Source organism: Ascaphus truei, chromosome 3, assembly GCF_040206685.1.
Source record: "Ascaphus truei isolate aAscTru1 chromosome 3, aAscTru1.hap1, whole genome shotgun sequence".
In the NCBI taxonomy this organism is placed as follows: Eukaryota; Metazoa; Chordata; class Amphibia; order Anura; family Ascaphidae; genus Ascaphus; species Ascaphus truei.
The window spans coordinates 381,243,610-381,262,306 of NC_134485.1; the positions used below are offsets into that span (position 1 = coordinate 381,243,610).

The window sequence follows — 18,697 nt, forward strand, 5'->3', positions numbered from 1 at the left end:
AGCGTTGGGCTTCTGTCGCCTGTTGTATACATATGCACACTTAATAGCAGTCCTTTTTGACACTTATATACATATATATTTTGTGGGGGCTCAGGGGTTCCCAAAAAGAGCTTGCTGGGGTGTTGTGTGTTTTGTCCACATATGAACAATGCAAGTACTGCGTGAAGTACTACTGTAGATTCAATTAAATGGGTAAAGAGAAGAGAATTTCTGCACATATTTTTCTTGAACCACATAATGTGTACTAAGGTTGTATGGTTACCGTCCCGATCACCCGTACATATTTTCCTAGCTAGTCAACATTGCAGCGATGTTTTCATTGTATAAGCTGCCCTTCGTTATTCTATTTACATTTTTTTTTTTAATTCATACAGCGAGGGAAGCAGATTTCAGAGAAAGAAGCTCTAGAACAGGAATTCATGTACTGAAGCTGATGGGTGGAAGGCTAAGAGGAAATGTGAGGAAATACTTCACAGAAGAGGTGGTGGATTCTCGGAATAGCCCCCAAACAGAGGTGGTAGGGGCTAATTCAGTTAGGGAATTAAAAAAAAGAAATCATGGGATAGAGACAAGGATATCCTAAATATGAAAGAAACCAAAAGGATTTATTGTGGTCTGTGCTTCCCAGCAGGGGGCCACGTGGCTCTCCTCGGACGTAGTGTCACACTTTGTGTTTCTATGTAATTAGTAAGCCCCTCATGTGGTCTATAGAGATCTCTCCCTTTCATTTTCATGGTGCAGAACATCAGCTGTTTCCTATGCTTGGATGCCATGGTGGGTTTTTTTTCACAGGAGTTTTAAAAAAAGCTTGTGGTTTTGCACATCAGACTGTTACCGACACAAACTTACTTGTTAAGTGATATATAAGGAGAATTTTCAAAACAACAGACGGTGGAATTTGAAACCCCTCCTTATGAATTAAATAGAAATAGCTGTGTACGTCCAGTTGCAATAGTGCAGAGTAAATGAGTACTTCAGTATTAGGTGAAACCTTTTTTATTTGGACTAATAGATATTATAAGACAAGCTTTCAAGCACTCTCTTCCTCAGGCCAGCAATACTGATTTACAGAGATTCCATGAGCTCAACACAGGTGTAAAAAAACAAAAATAAACAAGATGGCCATGTAAGGCAGATGATGCAGAGAAGGGATAAACAGACAGGGCAATAAATGGATGAAAGGGACAGGGAGACACAGATACAGCCATCTGCAGTGTGGTATCACCCAATACTGAAGTACTAATTTATTCTGTAAACCCCTCCGTAGAAATAGATTAAAATACAAGTCACCAAGATGTCAATAGGCATTACATAAAATAAACAGTTTAAAAAACAAACAAAAACAGATTACATAAAATGCATTGCTCAATTCTAATCATCAGAGGAACTTATTTTCCAGTGATGTATTTGCACTTACAGCACCCAGTTACCAACAGCAAAAAGTATACATACAGTAGATCATTTCTATGAACACACAACCACCCCCCTCCTCTACCACACACACAGCTAGGAGTTGGAAGAAATCCTAAAACTGATTTTCAGATCAGTTGTGATTAACGATGAAAGGATCTCGTGGATGTGGAAATCTAGTACGAACAAGAAGAAAATGCTTCCCAAAGGGGCTTTAACCGAGAACTCGGGGAAAGGATCTTAAACAGCTGTGGGACACATCAAGATGCACGGTGACCTTTTTACTCTTCTTGGGGGCGACATTTGATTGAAAGCAGCACATTTCATTTTGAGTTACAGCCAGCGGTACCTGGTGTCAAGAACCTGCCGGGAGAGACTGAACTAAACACCCCAAGGAAAAGCAAAAAACTGGACGCTAAGAAGTTAAACTTCATGAACTCACTTGAGCACATATTTCATAAAAATGAAGGGATTATCATTGAACAGAAGCAGAACAAGGGCCATTTATGGAATAAATCGAGATAGGCATTAATCTTTTGAAGGGCGCAAACTATCTTCTAATTTATTTTTATTTTTTTTTATAAAAAGGAGAAAACTCTGGGGTCCCAGTGTGGTATTCTTGACTAAAACCAGTTAACCTTTATCTAAAAAAAGAAAAGGTTTTTTTTTTTGTTTTTGTTTTTGTTTTTTTTAAACAAAAAAGGCCACCAGAACTACTACAAGTTTTGGAAATCTTATTACGAGCAGAGCTTTTATGGAAATCCTCATCTTGCTCACAAGTTACCAGCCACATCAGAGTATGAGTGAGCTTCAGTGTTGCTTTGTTCACCTCAGTAACCAAGTGAGGTACTGCTTTGCATAATAAGAACTAGATGTCACCAAGCTTACTGCTGTGTAACAAAATGCTATGTCATACTGATCAATGATTACCAAGGCTCTTCCAGATTAACCAATACTGTAGGACACGATGCCCATCAAACATACTGGTACACTCAAAAGCGCTCCTCAGGACCCACAGTTAGGGCAGGATTACCACTACCGTAATCATATGCAAACGAAGGAAATTCACATGTGCTCATGCTCTGGTTATTCCTAAAAACTGGCAAGGCCGGTGGTCCCTGATGAGAATTACTCTAAAATCCCACGCTCTCTGCATCACAGTGAAGAAATAATATAACCCAGGGCAGTAACTACAGCCAAGACCTGACACTGCTAAATGTAGTGCCCCTTTTCAAACATCAGGTACACAAACCACAACTATTTGAGACCAATAGAAATGGGAAGCAATTGCCATCGTGGAGTAATAAACACAGAAAAGTGGTAACATTTCTCCATAAGTCCATCTGTTAAATGGACTTATGTTAGGTGGAAAACATGTCAAGCTATGTTATAGCAAGGAGAAGGTCCCAAAGGGACAAAACAGGAGCACAACAAAACGGATTGATGGGCAGGCAGGATACTAAAATAAACAAGTTTAACAACTAAAAACAACTAAAAAAACAATAACATGAATAGTCCTGGCAGGTACTCTGACGCGTTTCGTGCTTTGTCAAAGAGTAATCTGCCAGGAAAAGGACAATACAGATATAGGGGCTAATCTTCCTCCCTGAGGAAGACTTTACAGTGGAAACACGTGTTGGGTGATATCAGTGACCACTAAAGGAGCCCTTGTTGATGACATCTGGAGTGGAGGACAACTTTAATCAGCCCAGTACCTGCTGTGACGGCCTTGGAGCGGATGCTGTTTGCTGTGAATATTTTGTCTGACCCTGTGACCCAGTGTGGTCTGAATGCTCTCAAACAAAGGCACTTATGTAAGTGGAATACTTTGTGTTTTTAACATTAAAAACAGTACTATACTATTTTGCTTTTCCCCTCTTTTTGTATATGGAATGTTTCTGAACAATCTGACGAATTTGATTCGCTTGTCCATTGTATTGTGTAATGAATAACGGTTCGTTATTGTTAACGCTTATTTGTAATGAACCTACTATTTTTGGAATGTTGAATATGAATCAAATCATTCCTTTCTTTGTTATTGGCTGCTTCAAAAGCGTTCTCAACAATACGTTTATTATAAACAATACGTTTATTATATGCTATAGCAACACTGAAAATAAAAAGAATGAAAGTGAATAGTTACTAAATACAACTAATGTGTGCTGTTCCACATTTACATGAGGGAGGGAGACGATATCAGCACACAGAAAGAGAGGAGAGATCAGCACAGAGAGCGAGCAAGAGTGCTACTATACATCTCCGATGCACGGACCTTGGGACCTTGCAGCCGCACTAACCAGAAACCCCCCTCATGTTTCTAAGTTCTCCCCACTTACCACTTAGATTGTAAGCTCTTTGGGGCAGGGACACCTTTTCCTATGGTTTTATGTCTGAAGCTCTTATTCCCATGTGTTATATCAGTGGTGCGCAAACTGGGGGGCGCGGCCTACTTACCCGGCTTCCGTGTCCACTCGTCTCCATGACAACGCGGCGTCAAATGACGCTGTGGGTGACGTCACATGACCCAAAAGCGTCATTTGACGCCGCCGGGAGGGGCGCGACACGGGGAGATCAGGCAGGGGGGCGCAGCACGTTTGTGCACCCCTGTATTATATTACATCACGTGTATTGTAGAGCACTATATTCCTGGATGGCACTAAATACATACATACCAGCACAGAGAGGCGAGAGTGAGCGTGATGGAGCACCAGGAGAGGCGCGAGAGGGAGCACCGGGAGAGAGGCGAGAGGGAGCGCCGGGAGAGAGGCGCGAGAGGGAGCGCCGGGAGAGGCGCGAGAGGGAGCGCCGGGAGAGAGGCAAGAGGGAGCACCGGGAGAGAGGCGCGAGAGGGAGCACCGGGAGAGGGGGCGAGATGGAGCGCCGGGAGAGGGAGCGAGATGGAGCGCCGGGAGAGGGAGCGAGATGGAGCGAGATGGAGCGCCGGGAGAGAGGCGCGAGAGGGAGCACCGGGAGAGGCGCGAGAGGGAGCGCCGGGAGAGGCGCGAGAGGGAGCGCCGGGAGAGAGGCGCGAGAGGGAGCACCGGGAGAGGGGGCGAGATGGAGCCCCGGGAGAGGGAGCGAGATGGAGCGCCGGGAGAGGGAGCGAGATGGAGCACCGGGAGAGGCGCGAGAGGGAGCACCGGGAGAAAGGCAAGAGGGAGCGCCGGGAGAGAGGCAAGAGGGAGCGCCGGGAGAGAGGCAAGAGGGAGCGCCGGGAGAGGGGGCGAGATGGAGCGCCGGGAGAGGGAGCGAGATGGAGCACCGGGAGAGAGGCGAGAGGGAGCGCCGGGAGTGGCGCGAGAGGGAGCGCGATGGAGCGCAGGGAGAAGCGCAAGAGCGCCAGGAGAGGGGCGAGAGGGAGCGAGATCGAGCGCTGGGAGAGGCGAGAGGGAGCGAGATGGAGCACTGGGAGAAGAGGCGAGAGGGAGAGATGAGCACAGAGAGGAGAGAGGGTGAGGAGAACACAGAGAGGGGAGATGCGAGAGGGAGAGATTATAGGGGGACATAGTTATGTGCAGTCCTTTTAGGGTCTGAAGCTCTGTATGTATATACTAGCTGATATACCCGGCGTTGCCCGGGCGTGGAAGGGCAGGGGGCAAGAAGTGGAAGGGCGGGGGGGGGGGGGGGGCAAGAAGTGGAAGGGCGGGGGGGGGCAAAGGGCAGGGGGGCAAAGGGCAGGGAGGGGCAGGGGGGCAAAGGGCAGGGCGGGGGTGGGCAAAGGGCAGGGCGGGGGTGGGCAAAGGGCAGGGAGGGGCGGGGCAAAGGGCAGGGAGGGGCGGGCAAAGGGCAGGGAGGGGCGGGCAAAGGGCAGGGAGGGCAAAGGGCAGGGAGGGGCGGGGGGGGCAAAGGGCAGGGAGGGGCGGGGGGGGCAAAGGGCAGGGAGGGGCGGGGGGGGCAAAGGGCAGGGAGGGGCGGGGCAAAGGGCAGGGAGGGGTGGGGGGGGCAAAGGGCAGGGAGGGGTGGGGGGGCAAAGGGCAGGGAGGGGTGGGGGGGCAAAAAGCAGGGAGGGGCGGGGGGGCAAAGGGCAGGGAGGGGCGGGGGGCAAAGGGCAGGGAGGGGCGGGGGGCAAAGGGCAGGGAGGGGTGGGGGGGCAAAGGGCAGGGAGGGGGGGGGCAAAGGGCAGGGAGGGGCGGGGGGGCAAAGGGCAGGGAGGGGTGGGGGGGCAAAGGGCAGGGAGGGGCGGGGGGGCAAAGGGCAGGGAGGGGCGGGGGGCAAAGGGCAGGGAGGGGCGGGGGCAAAGGGCAGGGAGGGGCGGGGGGGCAAAGGGCAGGGAGGCACGGGGGGGCAAAGGGCAGGGAGGGGCGGGGGGGGCAAAGGGCAGGGAGGGGCGGGGGGGGCAAAGGGCAGGGAGGGGCGGGGGGGCAAAGGGCAGGGAGGGGCGGGGGGGGCAAAGGGCAGGGAGGGGTGGGGGGGCAAAGGGCAGGGAGGGGGGGCAAAGGGCAGGGAGGGGCAGGGGGGGGCAAAGGGCAGGGAGGGGAAGGGGCAAAGGGCAGGGACGGGCAGGGGGGCAAAGGGCAGGGAGGGGCGGGGGGGGCAAAGGGCAGGGAGGGGCGGCAAAGGTCAGGGAGGGGGGGGCAAAGGGCAGGGAGGGGCAAAGGGCAGGGAGGGGTGGGGGGGCAAAGGGCAGGGAGGGGCGGGGGGCAAAGGGCAGGGAGGGGCGGGGGGGCAAAGGGTAGGGAGGGGCAGGGGGGGCAAAGGGCAGGGAGGGGTGGGGGGGGCAAAGGGCAGGGAGGGGTGGGGGGGCAAAGGGCAGGGAGGGGCAGGGGGGGGCAAAGGGCAGGGAGGTGCAAGAGGGCAGGGAGGTGCAAGAGGGCAGGGAGGGGCGGCAAAGGGCAGGGAGGGGCGGCAAAGGGCAGGGAGGGGCGGCAAAGGGCAGGGAGGGGCGGCAAAGGGCAGGGAGGAGCGCAAAGGGCAGGGAGGGGCGCAAAGGGCAGGGAGGGGCGGGGGGGCTAAGGGCAGGGAGGGGCGGGGGGGCTAAGGGCAGGGAGGGGCGGGGGGGGCTAAGGGCAGGGAGGGGCGGGGGGGGGCTAAGGGCAGGGAGGGGCGGGGGGGGCTAAGGGCAGGGAGGGGCGGGGGGGGCAAATGGCAGGGAGGGGCGGGGGGGCAAATGGCAGGGAGGGGCGGGGGGGCTAAGGGCAGGGAGGGGCAAGAGGGCAGGGAGGGGCAAGAGGGCAGGGAGGGAGGCAAGAGGGCAGGGAGGGAGGGGGGCAAGAGAGCAGGGAGGGAGGGGGCAAGAGGGCAGGGAGGAAGTTGGGCAAGAGGCCAAAGGGCAGGGGGGGGGCAAAGGGCAGAGGGGCAAAGGGCAGGGGGGCAAAGGGCAGAAGGGCAAAGGGGAAAAGGGCAGGGGGAGGGAGGGCAGAGGGGTAAAGGGCAGGGGCAAAGGTTCAGGGGGAGGAAGGGCAGGGGGCAAAGGGCAGGGGGAGGGAGGGCAGGGGGCAAAGGGCAGGGGGAGGGAGGGCAGGGGGCAAAAGGCAGGGGGAGGGAGGGCAGGGGGCAAAGGGCAGGGGGAGGGAGGGCAGGGGGCAAAGGGCAGGGGGAGGGAGGGCAGGGGGGTCAGGGGAGGGAGGGCAGGGGGCAAAGGCCATTGGGAGGGAGGGCAGGGGGGGCAAAGGGCATTGGGAGGGAGAGCAGGGGGGCAAAGGGCATTGGGAGGGAGGGCAGGGGGCAAAGGGCATTGGGAGGGAGGGCAGGGGGGCAAAGGGCATTGGGAGGGAGGGCAGGGGGGGCAAAGGGCATTGGGGGGAGGGCAGGGGGGGCAAAGGGCATTGGGAGGGAGGGCAGGGGAGGCAAAGGGCATTGGGAGGGAGGGCAGGGGGGGCAAATGGCATTGGGAGGGAGGACAGGGCGGGCAAAGATCTTTGGGAGGGAGGGCAGGGGGGGCAAAGGGCATTGGGAGGGAGGGCAGGGGGGGCAAAGGGCATTGGGAGGGCAGGGGGGGCAAAGGGCAGGGGGAGGGAGGGTGGGGGGGGGGCAAAGGGCAGGGGGAGGGAGGGGAGGGGGGGGCGGAGGGCAGGGGGAGTCAGGGAAGCGTTAAATAAGCCATTCCCCTACGTGTACACACCTAGCACACGGCCGCCCTCCTCCTCCTCCACCTCGGGCTCCTCCGCGGCGAGGCTGAGACGCTCCGGTGAGGAGGTGCTGGGCCTCTTGCGGGGAGAGGCGGAGACAGCCGGAGGAGCGCACATGGGGACGGGTAGCGGCCTGTGTGTGTGTGGGGGGGGGGTGAGGGAGAGCGCCGGGTAAAGGGAGAGCCGCGTGCTCTGTGTGTGTGGGTGGGGGGTGAGGGAGAGCGCCGGGTGAGGGAGAGCGCCGGGTGAGGGGAGAGCGCCGGGTGAGGGGAGAGCGCCGGGTGAGGGGAGAGCGCCGGGTGAGGGGAGAGCCGCGTGCTCTGTGTGTGTGTGTGGGGGGTGTGAGGGAGAGCGCCGGGTGAGGGGAGAGCCGCGTGCTCTGTGTGTGTGTGGGGGGGGGGGTGTGAGGGAGAGCGCCGGGTGAGGGGAGAGCCGCGTGCTCTGTGTGTGGGGGGGGGGGGGGTGAGGGAGAGCGCCGGGTGAGGGGAGAGCCGCGTGCTGTGTGTGTGTGTGTGGGGGGTGTGAGGGAGAGCGCCGCGTGAGGGGAGAGCGCCGGGTGAGGGGAGAGCCGCGTGCTCTGTGTGTGTGGGGGGGGGGGGGTGTGAGGGAGAGCGCCGGGTGAGGGGAGAGCCGCGTGCTCTGTGTGTGTGGGGGGGGGGGGGGTTAGGGAGAGCGCTGTGTGTGTGTGTGTGTGTATGTGTGTGTGTGTGTGTGTGTGTGTGGTGTGCCAATGAGAGGTGTGCGGGGGCGGACCAAGGGACCAATCTCATTGGCCTGGCCCAAGGTCCAATGAGATTGCCGCTAGGGACACGGGGAGGGACACAGGGAGACACATACAGACACGGACACATAGAACACTTTCACAAATATATAGTAGATACACACAATGTTGCTCACCACTGGTTTACATGTTTTACTAAAAAGGGTCTATTGAGGCCTGGTCCTTACTATGGAACAACTATTGGGGCATATGCAGTATACTGTGACAGCCATTTGAATGGCTGATTATTAATGCACAATAATAGCTTCTGCATTTTATCTTGTAAGCTCTACAATGTAAGAATGTTCTTGTCTCCATGCCTACTTTTCTGCCTGGCACAGTTAACTATACATTCTCTGGGAAGATTAATGAAGCAGCTGCAAAGCGAATGTGCAGCAGTGTCGTCCAGGGCTGCAGGGACAATATTGCATCAGAATACACTTGGGCCTGACGTTTCCCATGGCTATCAAAATGACAGAACGTCCCCTGACCTAGCCAAGACAGACCACTAGTCAGGCGTCCAAGGAGTGCAGCTGGCACAAAAAAATGTGGCAACCTGGCATGCGAAAGGAGTGTTGAACCAGACTACATTTGTGTATGATTTTTTTCTTTTTGCAGCCCATTGTTAGATATGTTACAATGTAATACTAATAATATAGGCATGTCTTTATTTGTATAGCACCATCCATGTACACAGCGCTACACAGTAGTAATACAGGTTACAAATTAACAGGCGATATAATGGGAACAAGTGCTACGACATGAAAGAAAACAGGAAAAGGAGCCCCTGCCCTGAAGAGCTTACACTCTAAGTGGTAAGTAGTGGGAAGCTACAGAGACAGTATGAGGGCGTTATGATCCGTGCATATATGCCAAGGGAAGAGTCGTTTGGAGCTACTCAGCTGCTTCTTTAAGACCCGACTTAAAACATACTTTTTTTTTCTTTTTATAAAGTTGGCGAGAGAAGGGGCTTGTCTGATATTCAGGGGAAGGGCATTCCAGAGGTATGGGGCAGCGAGTGGGAAAGGTTTTAGGTGGAAGAGGGCTTTTAGATACAAAAGAGAAGGAGCATTTTAGAAGTAACACAAGATTTGGGGGCCAATTCTACAATGTGCCAGAGCTGCTGCATATCCCCACTGAAGTCAATGTGGAATTTTGTCCGAAGACAGCCAGATCAGTCACTTTGAGAGATATACAACCATCCCCATGAGAACCCGGGAGAGGGATTTCAGCAGGAGAGAAGAGGAGACCGGTTTAGGAAAGAGTGAAGTGATCCTTGCAGTAGACTATTTACTGTTCTTGTAGGCCTACTATGTAACTTGTACTATATAACTTTTATAATTAAAGTAATATTCTTGAAAAACGGTCAGCAAAATATTTTGGTAACTAAAAGGGATATGTTATGACGAAAGCAAGCACGGTGACTTGAAAATCACGTCTGCAATTTTAGGGACAGTGACATTTTCATACACCTCTACTGATTTCCATCCCACTATGCTTTGGACACATTCAAAGAAAGTAACCAATTACCGGTACTTTAATTAGTCTTAATTCTTTCTATGTAAATACATTTTCTACTGGACTTTGTGCCAGATTTTTCCAAAGCGTTTTAAACTTCTTTTACTTACCGTTATGCTTTTTTGTATAAAGTACAATCCTTGATTGAAAACCATCACACTCCAAATGAACCTTATAAAGAACCGTATAGATATGGTCTGGGCAGTGACTGGCTTCCATTTGTATAATGTCAAGGTAACCAATAGTAGTTACATTTCTGGTGTCCGAAAAAATATATGCCAACATGTTTAGATTATTGTCCTACATTTTTAATGGAGGGAAATTTTACATTTCAAAGCTGTACTTCTCTCTTCGACAAATTGCCTTTACTTTCTTGTATACTGTAATACTGAAACACTTCACGGTCAAAAACTCCTGCAGTTATTGGGAAACATTGATGCCAAACATGTAATAAGTAAGTATAGATATAGAATAAAGTATCTGTTGTCTAAATTTAGCATAGGTTGAACTTGATGGACGTACGTCTTTTTTCAACCTCATCTACTATGTAACTATGTAACTATGTCTTTGCTGGGCCATAATTGTGGTGTGTGGCTGTCCAAATAAATGTGCTTATAACCACATTAAAACACCGCAGCACACTGTACCTTACCCCTCACTTTGGGGTGATCCCTTAACCAGATCCTTAAATTAAACAGCATTTACTTTATATTCTGTAAAATATGGAATTGTGTTTCTTATCTGGTTAAGCTTTTGGGTGTAAATCAGAAAAGCTATTAAACTTCTCTTGAACTGTGAAGCAAGCAGTAAAATGTTAGACAAGATGTTACATGTATGTACGTCAAGCCAGAAATGATGTTAAAGCAGGAGTGGGGATGCAATACCTTTAACCCCAGGGCACAGCCCTTCTGTCCTGAAACAACTGCATCAAAGCCCCAGAATTGCTCGACTACAAAACTACAACGTATTCTGGAATGTACACACACACAAATGTGACACAAAGGAAAATCCAAGTATAGAAAAAAGCAACACACAAGCTTCCAGGAACTGCCGAGCTCTAATCTCAATGTTGCTCCAACAAGTTTCCTAATATCCTCATCCTACTTTTGGCCACCGTCGTGGTGTCTTCAAAAAACCTACCGTCTCTGCCTTACTGCCATTTTATTTCCTGTGATGTCAGATACTGGTTTGCTTCCGAACCTACTCATGTTCTCCGGCTTCTTCGGGTAATACTCAGCATTCATACTTTTGCTTCCTCAGGATAAAAGTTTCACATTGAGTTTCCTATTGACCTCGTGAATGTAAAAAATAAAAAATAGGATGACGGTGACCAATTAATGCTTGCTGGCCAAGGTAGACAGTTTGACTTCTAGCTCGGTTTCTTTTATTTATTTTTTTGATCTTTGTAGAGTTTTCCTATTTGTTGATCACTTTGGTCTTGCCGAGATGGATATAGGAGGCCTGTAGATTTGTGGATGGAGGTCCTCAATTTGTGGGGGAGGGGGCGGGAAATGTCTACAAGTCATAGCTGGCTTAAGTATTCACCTTTGATTCCTTTTTCTCCCCAATTAAATGCCTTAAAAAAGTGTCGCTGAGAAACGTTTTGCCTAAACGGTGTCCCCCGGTCACATACCCTAGTCCTCACTAATCCTCATCTTACTTATAGTCCAACGTTTGATGTCGCATTCTCGTACATGTTCCGTATAATATTAATGTATGTTACGTCAACATTTTGTCGTAAAGCTGCAGTCTAATCAATATCCTACACGTGTTTTTTTTGTTAATAAATCAGTTTGTACTATGAAAAAATACTTGTAGCATTTCTTTTTTTTTTAAACAACTCTAAATGACATTTTTAATGTATTTTAACATAACAAGCTTGTTTCTATAGCAACCATTTACAAAGTCACATCCCCATCCTCTTCTGAAACAGGCTCTGGCACATCCCTTTTTGAGCCCCGTCCTCTCTCTAGCAGTGCACCAGTTGTATCTAGTGACTGCCTGGTCACATGATCTTCCCCACAGAACTTTGCATCTTTCGTCCTCTTCTGCTGCACTGACACACATTTAATGAACCCCTGAGCCGAATCTTCAACGATCGATCGGCAATTTAGCCAATTACTTATAATTGTGTGGATTGTATTGATGCACATATTAAAAGAGGGGAAATGTAAATAAAAAAATAAAAAAATAAGACATAGCTTAGACTGCTGCTTAATGTGACTGTTTATTGCGGATCCTTGTCTTGTTCGAGTACGATCAGAGTCTTCCCAATTATTTTTTTTACTTTTGTTATCGTCAATAGTCTTATTCACCAGATTGTTAAACATTATTGCATCCCCAGTTATAAGCTTGTGGATAGGTTTACACATCTTTGTATATTCAATTTTTGTTCTTACGTCTTGGAATTGCTTTATTTCATGTCGTTTTCTCAGCAACTGTTATCATCTGCTACTTTCTTATCCTGTTTGATGTTAGTGGTTCCTTAAGTGCCAACTGTGCTTTCAGCTTTATTTTAATTAGTTTTTCATTAAAAAAAATAAACTATCCCTATGCATATCGAGAAACCGCAAACGGTTTTTCAGCTTTAATTGGAATTCTGTTATTCTTGATGCTTTTGTTTCTTCAATTTTCTTTTTTCCATTATCACATTAAGATGAAATTTACAGCAAACTAAACAAGGACTACTTCTCGTGTCAAAATGGTAAAGGACAGTGTAGTCTTCAAACCATAGTTCTTGTTAGCTAGGATAGCATTTTCTATTTGGATTCTCCTTGAATAATTAATGATATAGAAGTTTGCACATTCTGCAAAAACTACCAAATCCATATCCACCCCTGCTGAAGCAACTGTATCTATCAACGTGTATGTGGGGGGCGTGGTTGCCGCGATTGTTGCGTGTGTGGTGCGCGCGCAGTTGCCGTGTGCGTGCGTGTAGATGGTGTATGTGTGTGCACTATATATTTCAGCACCCCAAAACGCCTCTCCTTAGAAAGAGTACAAAATGTTACTTTGTTTTTTACGAATTACTTTCCTGAAATTTGTAACCCTGTTGTCAGCACAGTATTATGATTTGTCAAAAAAGTGGCCTTATACAGGTGGTCCTCGCTATCCGTCCTTTCACTTTACGATGGATGGCATATCCGAAGCTTTACAATGCCACCCAATGGGCTGTTCTCCGACGCCTGAATGCCTTATCCAACCCTCACCGCCACTGATTAACATAGGACTCACTTAAGAACGGTTTCACTATCCAACGCTTTTTCCATAACGGATTCCATTGGATAACCGAGGACTGCCTGTAATGATAATATTAAGCATCATTTTCTTCTGTAGCAGTGAATGCAGAGCTGTACATAGAAATCTTCAGACACAATGAGTCCCTGGCCCAAACTGGTTACTATTGAAGTTTGGTGCCAGAGGCACGGATAGATACAGTGACTTGCCCACGATCACAAAGATCGATCCTCGAGCCCTGTCCAGTGGTAGATACACTATACTTTGAAGTGGAAGTGAAGTGAACCCTGGTATCAGCTTACTGGGACCTTTGGTAAGACAGTAGTGTCTCCATAGGTCATCTTAATCCTTTAGGTGCCCCATGACGTTTGGCCAACATCATTCAGTGGCACCCTGGGGGCCTTATGTTGCCCCAAAGCCATTGATATCTTGCTCATATCTAAGGCAAGTTGCGACTCCGTTCTCGCCGAGCTGTGATTAACACGTTCACTTCCATTCCTGACATCATAGGGCAGATCGCAGCCATGTGAACACGAACACGCGCACACAAAGAATTTTTTTTGTAAAGTACACAACACATGCACCTGGGCTAATACTCAGCCGCTGGGTATACTCTAGATAGAGATATCAGGCAGACAAGAATAATTGTCCGGTGGACACAATATGGCTGCAGGGGTGAGTCTCCCTCTAGCGGGCAACACAAACACATCAACTTTCTATTGGGCGACTCCAGCAGACGTTTTGACCTTTTTTGGCATACGAGCAGGACAACAGTGTGTATGTTGGAAACTGGGAGTCCCTAGAGCTCAGGGTCCCTGCCATTCAACTCTAGAAAAACCCTGGTTCAGGTAATCTCATTTATATTTAAATGTAGGTGGGATGGGAATTGCTGCTTTGTGGGACATAGGAAATTCTCTCTTTAAGGAGCATGCAGTCTAATGCTAATTCTTTGTGCAACTACACACACTATCAGCACTATGAACTATTAAACCATTTTTTATTACCACAAATATAGCTGTGAATTCATCCTTCTGCAAGCAAAGTCAAGGCAAAGAGAAAATAAAACACCCTTAACTACTTTGCATGCATTGAAAGTACATGCTACACATTAGCCAAAAAAGCCCTTAATAAAATATGTGACCCTTTTAAAAAGCTGGAATCTGGAATGAAATGTCGCAAAATGTAAAACTTAATCAGAGAGAAAGGTACAAAAGAGAGCTAGACACTTACAGAAAAATTACTTACATTTGACATAGAAATTAACACTTGAATAAAGCTTCATAAATTGCTCCCAGAGAGGCTCGGTTGGTTTTTGGCCCAGTTCCCAAAAGCTAAAGGTCTCATTAAATGTAAAATTCATGGTTCAAAAGGATTACATTATTGTGAGGTGCCTTGGTAACGATTGGTATTAGGAAGCTGTGAGCGCTGAATTACACCGAGGATGGGAGCTCTAATAACTCTCTTCCCCACAACCAAGCAATTTCAAGTCATCACCAAGCGACCATGACACCAGCTATTTTCCGGATGGTACCAGCGAACACGGTGATGCATTTGGGACGCATCTATTTCCTGGCAGGATCTTTTAAAGCAGCAATACCCAGTTTCATTTAGTTTTTTTCCCTTGCAATTGTAACTTTAACAGAAAGTAGTTTGCCCACCGGAGGAGCAGGACCGCTTGTATGTTACCATCGGTAGACACCCCACGTCAGGATAGATCACCCATTCTTACCAGCATAACAATGGCCAATAAAATGTTGGAACGTGCCAGGAATAGCATTAGAAAACATGCACCAGTATTGCAAAAAAAATATACCAATCTATAGCTTTATATCCACGGTAGGTTTGAAACACAACGGGTCTTCAACTTAGTCTCTAAATAAAAGTACGAAAAGCTCTGTTTAAGCCACGGCTTAAAAGAAAAGCCAGCAACGCACTGCGCTGGTCCCAGTCCCTGGACAATGTAAGCCACCTCACTACTAGAGGGGCCAGAAACCTCTTTGCTTTGCAGAACGTATCTGAAAAGCCAAGCGCACACACATTTTCACTTATTTGTCCTCTCTTAACCACCACACTTTAGAGCATTTTTAGAGTGTAGGATACTACCGCTCGTCAATAAAAAAAAAATGGTTGCATAAAGATAGGGCCACTTAAGTCTTTTCTTCTGAAGACCAAAAAGGTTTTTGCAAGCTTTTAAATAAAGCCATCATCCATGCACAAACACCTCTGACATGGCTTTTTTTCCCCGTTACTGCTTGCCAACATACATCAACTTTTATACTTGAAAACTAGGACACTGCCCACGTAACCCCTCTTCTGCCAAGTCTGTCTGCAATGTGTTGCAATGGTGGGTCAAGCGGGTCTATAAGCACAGCACTATCCTTGAATGGTCTATTTCAACACTACTGTTTAATGACACAGCTTTTCTGACTACTGTAGTGCCGACGGTTATTCTAACACAAACCAGTGGCAATCGCCAAAAAGACCCAGATACATGCTGGGTACATGCTGGGTCTAGTTTAAGGCAAGTTTAAGGCATTTCTGCATTGACTAATGGCCAATCAGATTAACAGCAGGGGTCCCTGGCAGTCCCATTCAAACTGAATGGGACTGCCAGGGACCCCTGCTGTGTTAATCCGATGGGTCATTAGTCAATGAAGAAATGCCTTAAACTAGCCAGGTTACACCCAGCACATACCCAGAATGTAACCGGGCTAGTTTAAAACAAGCTTTAGAATACTCGTTGTCTCGTCTGTAGGTTCTTTTCACTTTCAAGCTGTTGGAAGAGAGAAATCCGATTGTATTTTATAGGGGGTTTTTTTCCCCCACAAAACGTATACAACCACCATTTTCTTTCGTACAGTACAAAGAACTATGAGCCACTTTTATCCTGGAGAAATGTAAATGTATTTATTTCTTCATTTCCCTTTGATATCAAAATACAAACAGAATGCTGAATATTTATAAAAGCTGTTTGATTTCCTGCATTCCATAAAAAAAACGTGGTGATTGCATTTTAAATGACTAATACCAGAGTCATAACCCGCTATCGCAGAGCCGCAATTATGCAACAATTGTTCTGCAACACAGATGTAATCTTTAGATTCAGCATGTACAATAAGCCACAGAACGTTTCCATTTATTCAATTCATTATGGAAAATATTAACAAATGCACAAGATTGTGTTACTGCAAAACAGTATGAGTACCGACTGTAGTTGGTGTGCAATATTATATAAATGATAAAAAATAAGCCAATCAGTCCTCAACATCAACCAGGAAGGGAGTTGGCATCCAAGTTTCATAAATAAAACCAACACTAGATAAGAAGTCAAGACAAAGTATTCATTAAGGACTGCTGGCACTTTTTGCACGTATAATTCACAGAGGAGTACTGATACATTATTGGCCTGGAGAAATGGGCTTGTAGGCTGCAATATTTTTTCAGGGACCTACAACCATTTCGCGAAGGATGTAAATGTACGATATCCCAAAGCAAAGCACATCAACCGCCTTGGTTTCCATTTTTTCATCGTTAGCACACGCAACAGTTTACAACTGCAGACAAATTAATTTTAAAACAACGTGTGCAGGGTCTGCTAAAATGAACATAACTGGGACTTCCTACAAACAGCTATAGGTGTAGCTGTATGCCTCTTTGGGATTGGTCAATTTACTCTGGTACACCTGAGCTCCCACTCAACATAGAACAAACCCAAACCTACATTGTAAAAATAGCAAAGGAAACAAGGTATGTAAAACTCAAACACGAAGCATACAAAGGAATATAGGTGCCAACAGAAACTCTTCCCTTCTTCACTCTGTAAGATACTTAGGTGTGAAAAGGTACAGAATGTATATTTGTTTAATTTGAGCAGTTTGCTAACCTGACCTGGTTTATAAAAAAAATAAAGTAGGTGTACTAATCTGAATCTTAATAGCAAGAAAAATGTACACGATAGAAAAGTTAAAGGAATACGCGACACGGGTGTTGAGTTCCGGAAATCGTTCTTTTCTTTATTCTATTTATTTATTTGCTTTCTCTTTCATACTATTGAACCCAACTTGCATGACCTGTGTAATCTTTTGAGCAGTTCATTATTTGTGTCCTGCTTTGTATTACAAACACATGCATTGGGATACCTATATCATTGTTCCTGCCTCAATAAAAAAAAAATTTTAATGAACAAATTGCTATTAATGTACGTACACCAATGTTCTTATTCGAACTTTACGTCCAAGAGCTTCAATGGTTGCAAGAAACCTGCACTAAAATTTCTCCTTCACGCACAGATCTCTGAATTAGTGCCCAGCCTGTAACCGTGTATTCAATCCTCACCTACGAAGACCTAGCACGTAAATTGTATTAAGCAACAACTCCAAGCAAAAAAGTAACTTAAACAACTTACCAGTGTAGAGTCCGCTTCCTCAACTCCGAAAACATCTCTTCGCTTCACGGTCAGGAAATCAATGTCTCGACAGTCATCATCATCTTCGTCAATAAACTGCAACGTCGTTGATTTTGGCTCCTCTTTCTCCTCACCCGAAAGGCCATGTTCTTCATCCTCCGACACATCACGGTCTTCCGCTGACCTATTTAACTTCCGCGTGGCCTCTTTGCCTTGATCGGCTTCCTTAACACCAAGTCGAGCTCTGAAAGCTTCTATTTCTTCATCGCTGCCGGTGTTGGGCTCTTCCTTTTTGTCTCCTTGCTCTGCCACCGATGTGTGAGCGTTCTGGGCTTTGTGGAGAAATCTGACTCGGGGAGCTACAGCGAGACCCAAGGACCTGCACCATGAAGAGAAGGAGGAAAAACACACTCATTGGGTCAACCCTTTCGCTCCCAAATGGGTCTGAATGCATTAAGAAATGTGCACTAGCCCCACTAAACACCTTCAATACTACTGCTAATTCTCTGCTATAACTGCAGTCACTCTACTATACATACAATCATCCACAAAACGAATTAACCAAAAGGAGGATATTCTTGGAGGATATATGTTTAAAACGTGACTTTCACTTCTCAAATGATATTCTAAGCCTCCACTGCCTATCTAAATGGAGCCGAGCACTGGTAACCGAGTATAAATAAATAAGTACTCATTTAAAACCACTTCAACAGACCACCCCCAAAAAAAGTCACAACTACAAAAGATGTTAGGAGTAACCAAGTACAAGCAAACATTTGAATGAGCGTCCCCCCTCTCTAAACAGTACATGCTGCATTAGTTCCTGGATTTCAGTTCTGTAAAAGTAGTTTGCATTGTGGCAGAAAATCCCCTATCTATTTAAAGAATGCTTTTATGCTCATTTTACTGGTGCGTCAAAATAGAAAAACTACTGGAAATTTTTACAATGCAATATATGTGCTAGGGCGCAAAATAAAGTAAATTTGTACCAAAACATAATTTGAATTGGTTAAGTTGGCCAACAAACAAATGTTATTTGTCTTTGTTTTTAAAACGTGAGTGCGCGCACGCGCGTACAAACGTGTGTGTATACGTCTGTGTGAATGTGTACGTGTATACGTGTGTGTGTGTGTGTGTATATGTGTATTGTGTACGTGTATGTGTACGTGTATACGTGTGTGTGTGTGTACGTGTGTATATGTGTACGTGTGTATATGTGTACGTGTGTATGTGTGTACGTGTACATGTGTACGTGTGTACGTGTGTACGTGTACATGTGTACGTGTACATGTGTACGTG

General features: G+C 47.4%; 1 protein-coding gene across 1 annotated transcript in view; it reads right to left on the minus strand.

Annotated features, from left to right (window-relative positions):
* DDX10 (DEAD-box helicase 10) overlaps positions 1 to 18,697 on the minus strand; it is a 254,437-nt gene that overhangs the window by 181,817 nt on the left and 53,923 nt on the right. The window contains exon 13 of the mRNA XM_075592333.1: positions 17,399 to 17,777. Within this exon, the coding sequence (XP_075448448.1) occupies positions 17,399 to 17,777 (379 nt within the window). The remainder of the gene's footprint in view (positions 1 to 17,398; positions 17,778 to 18,697) is intronic.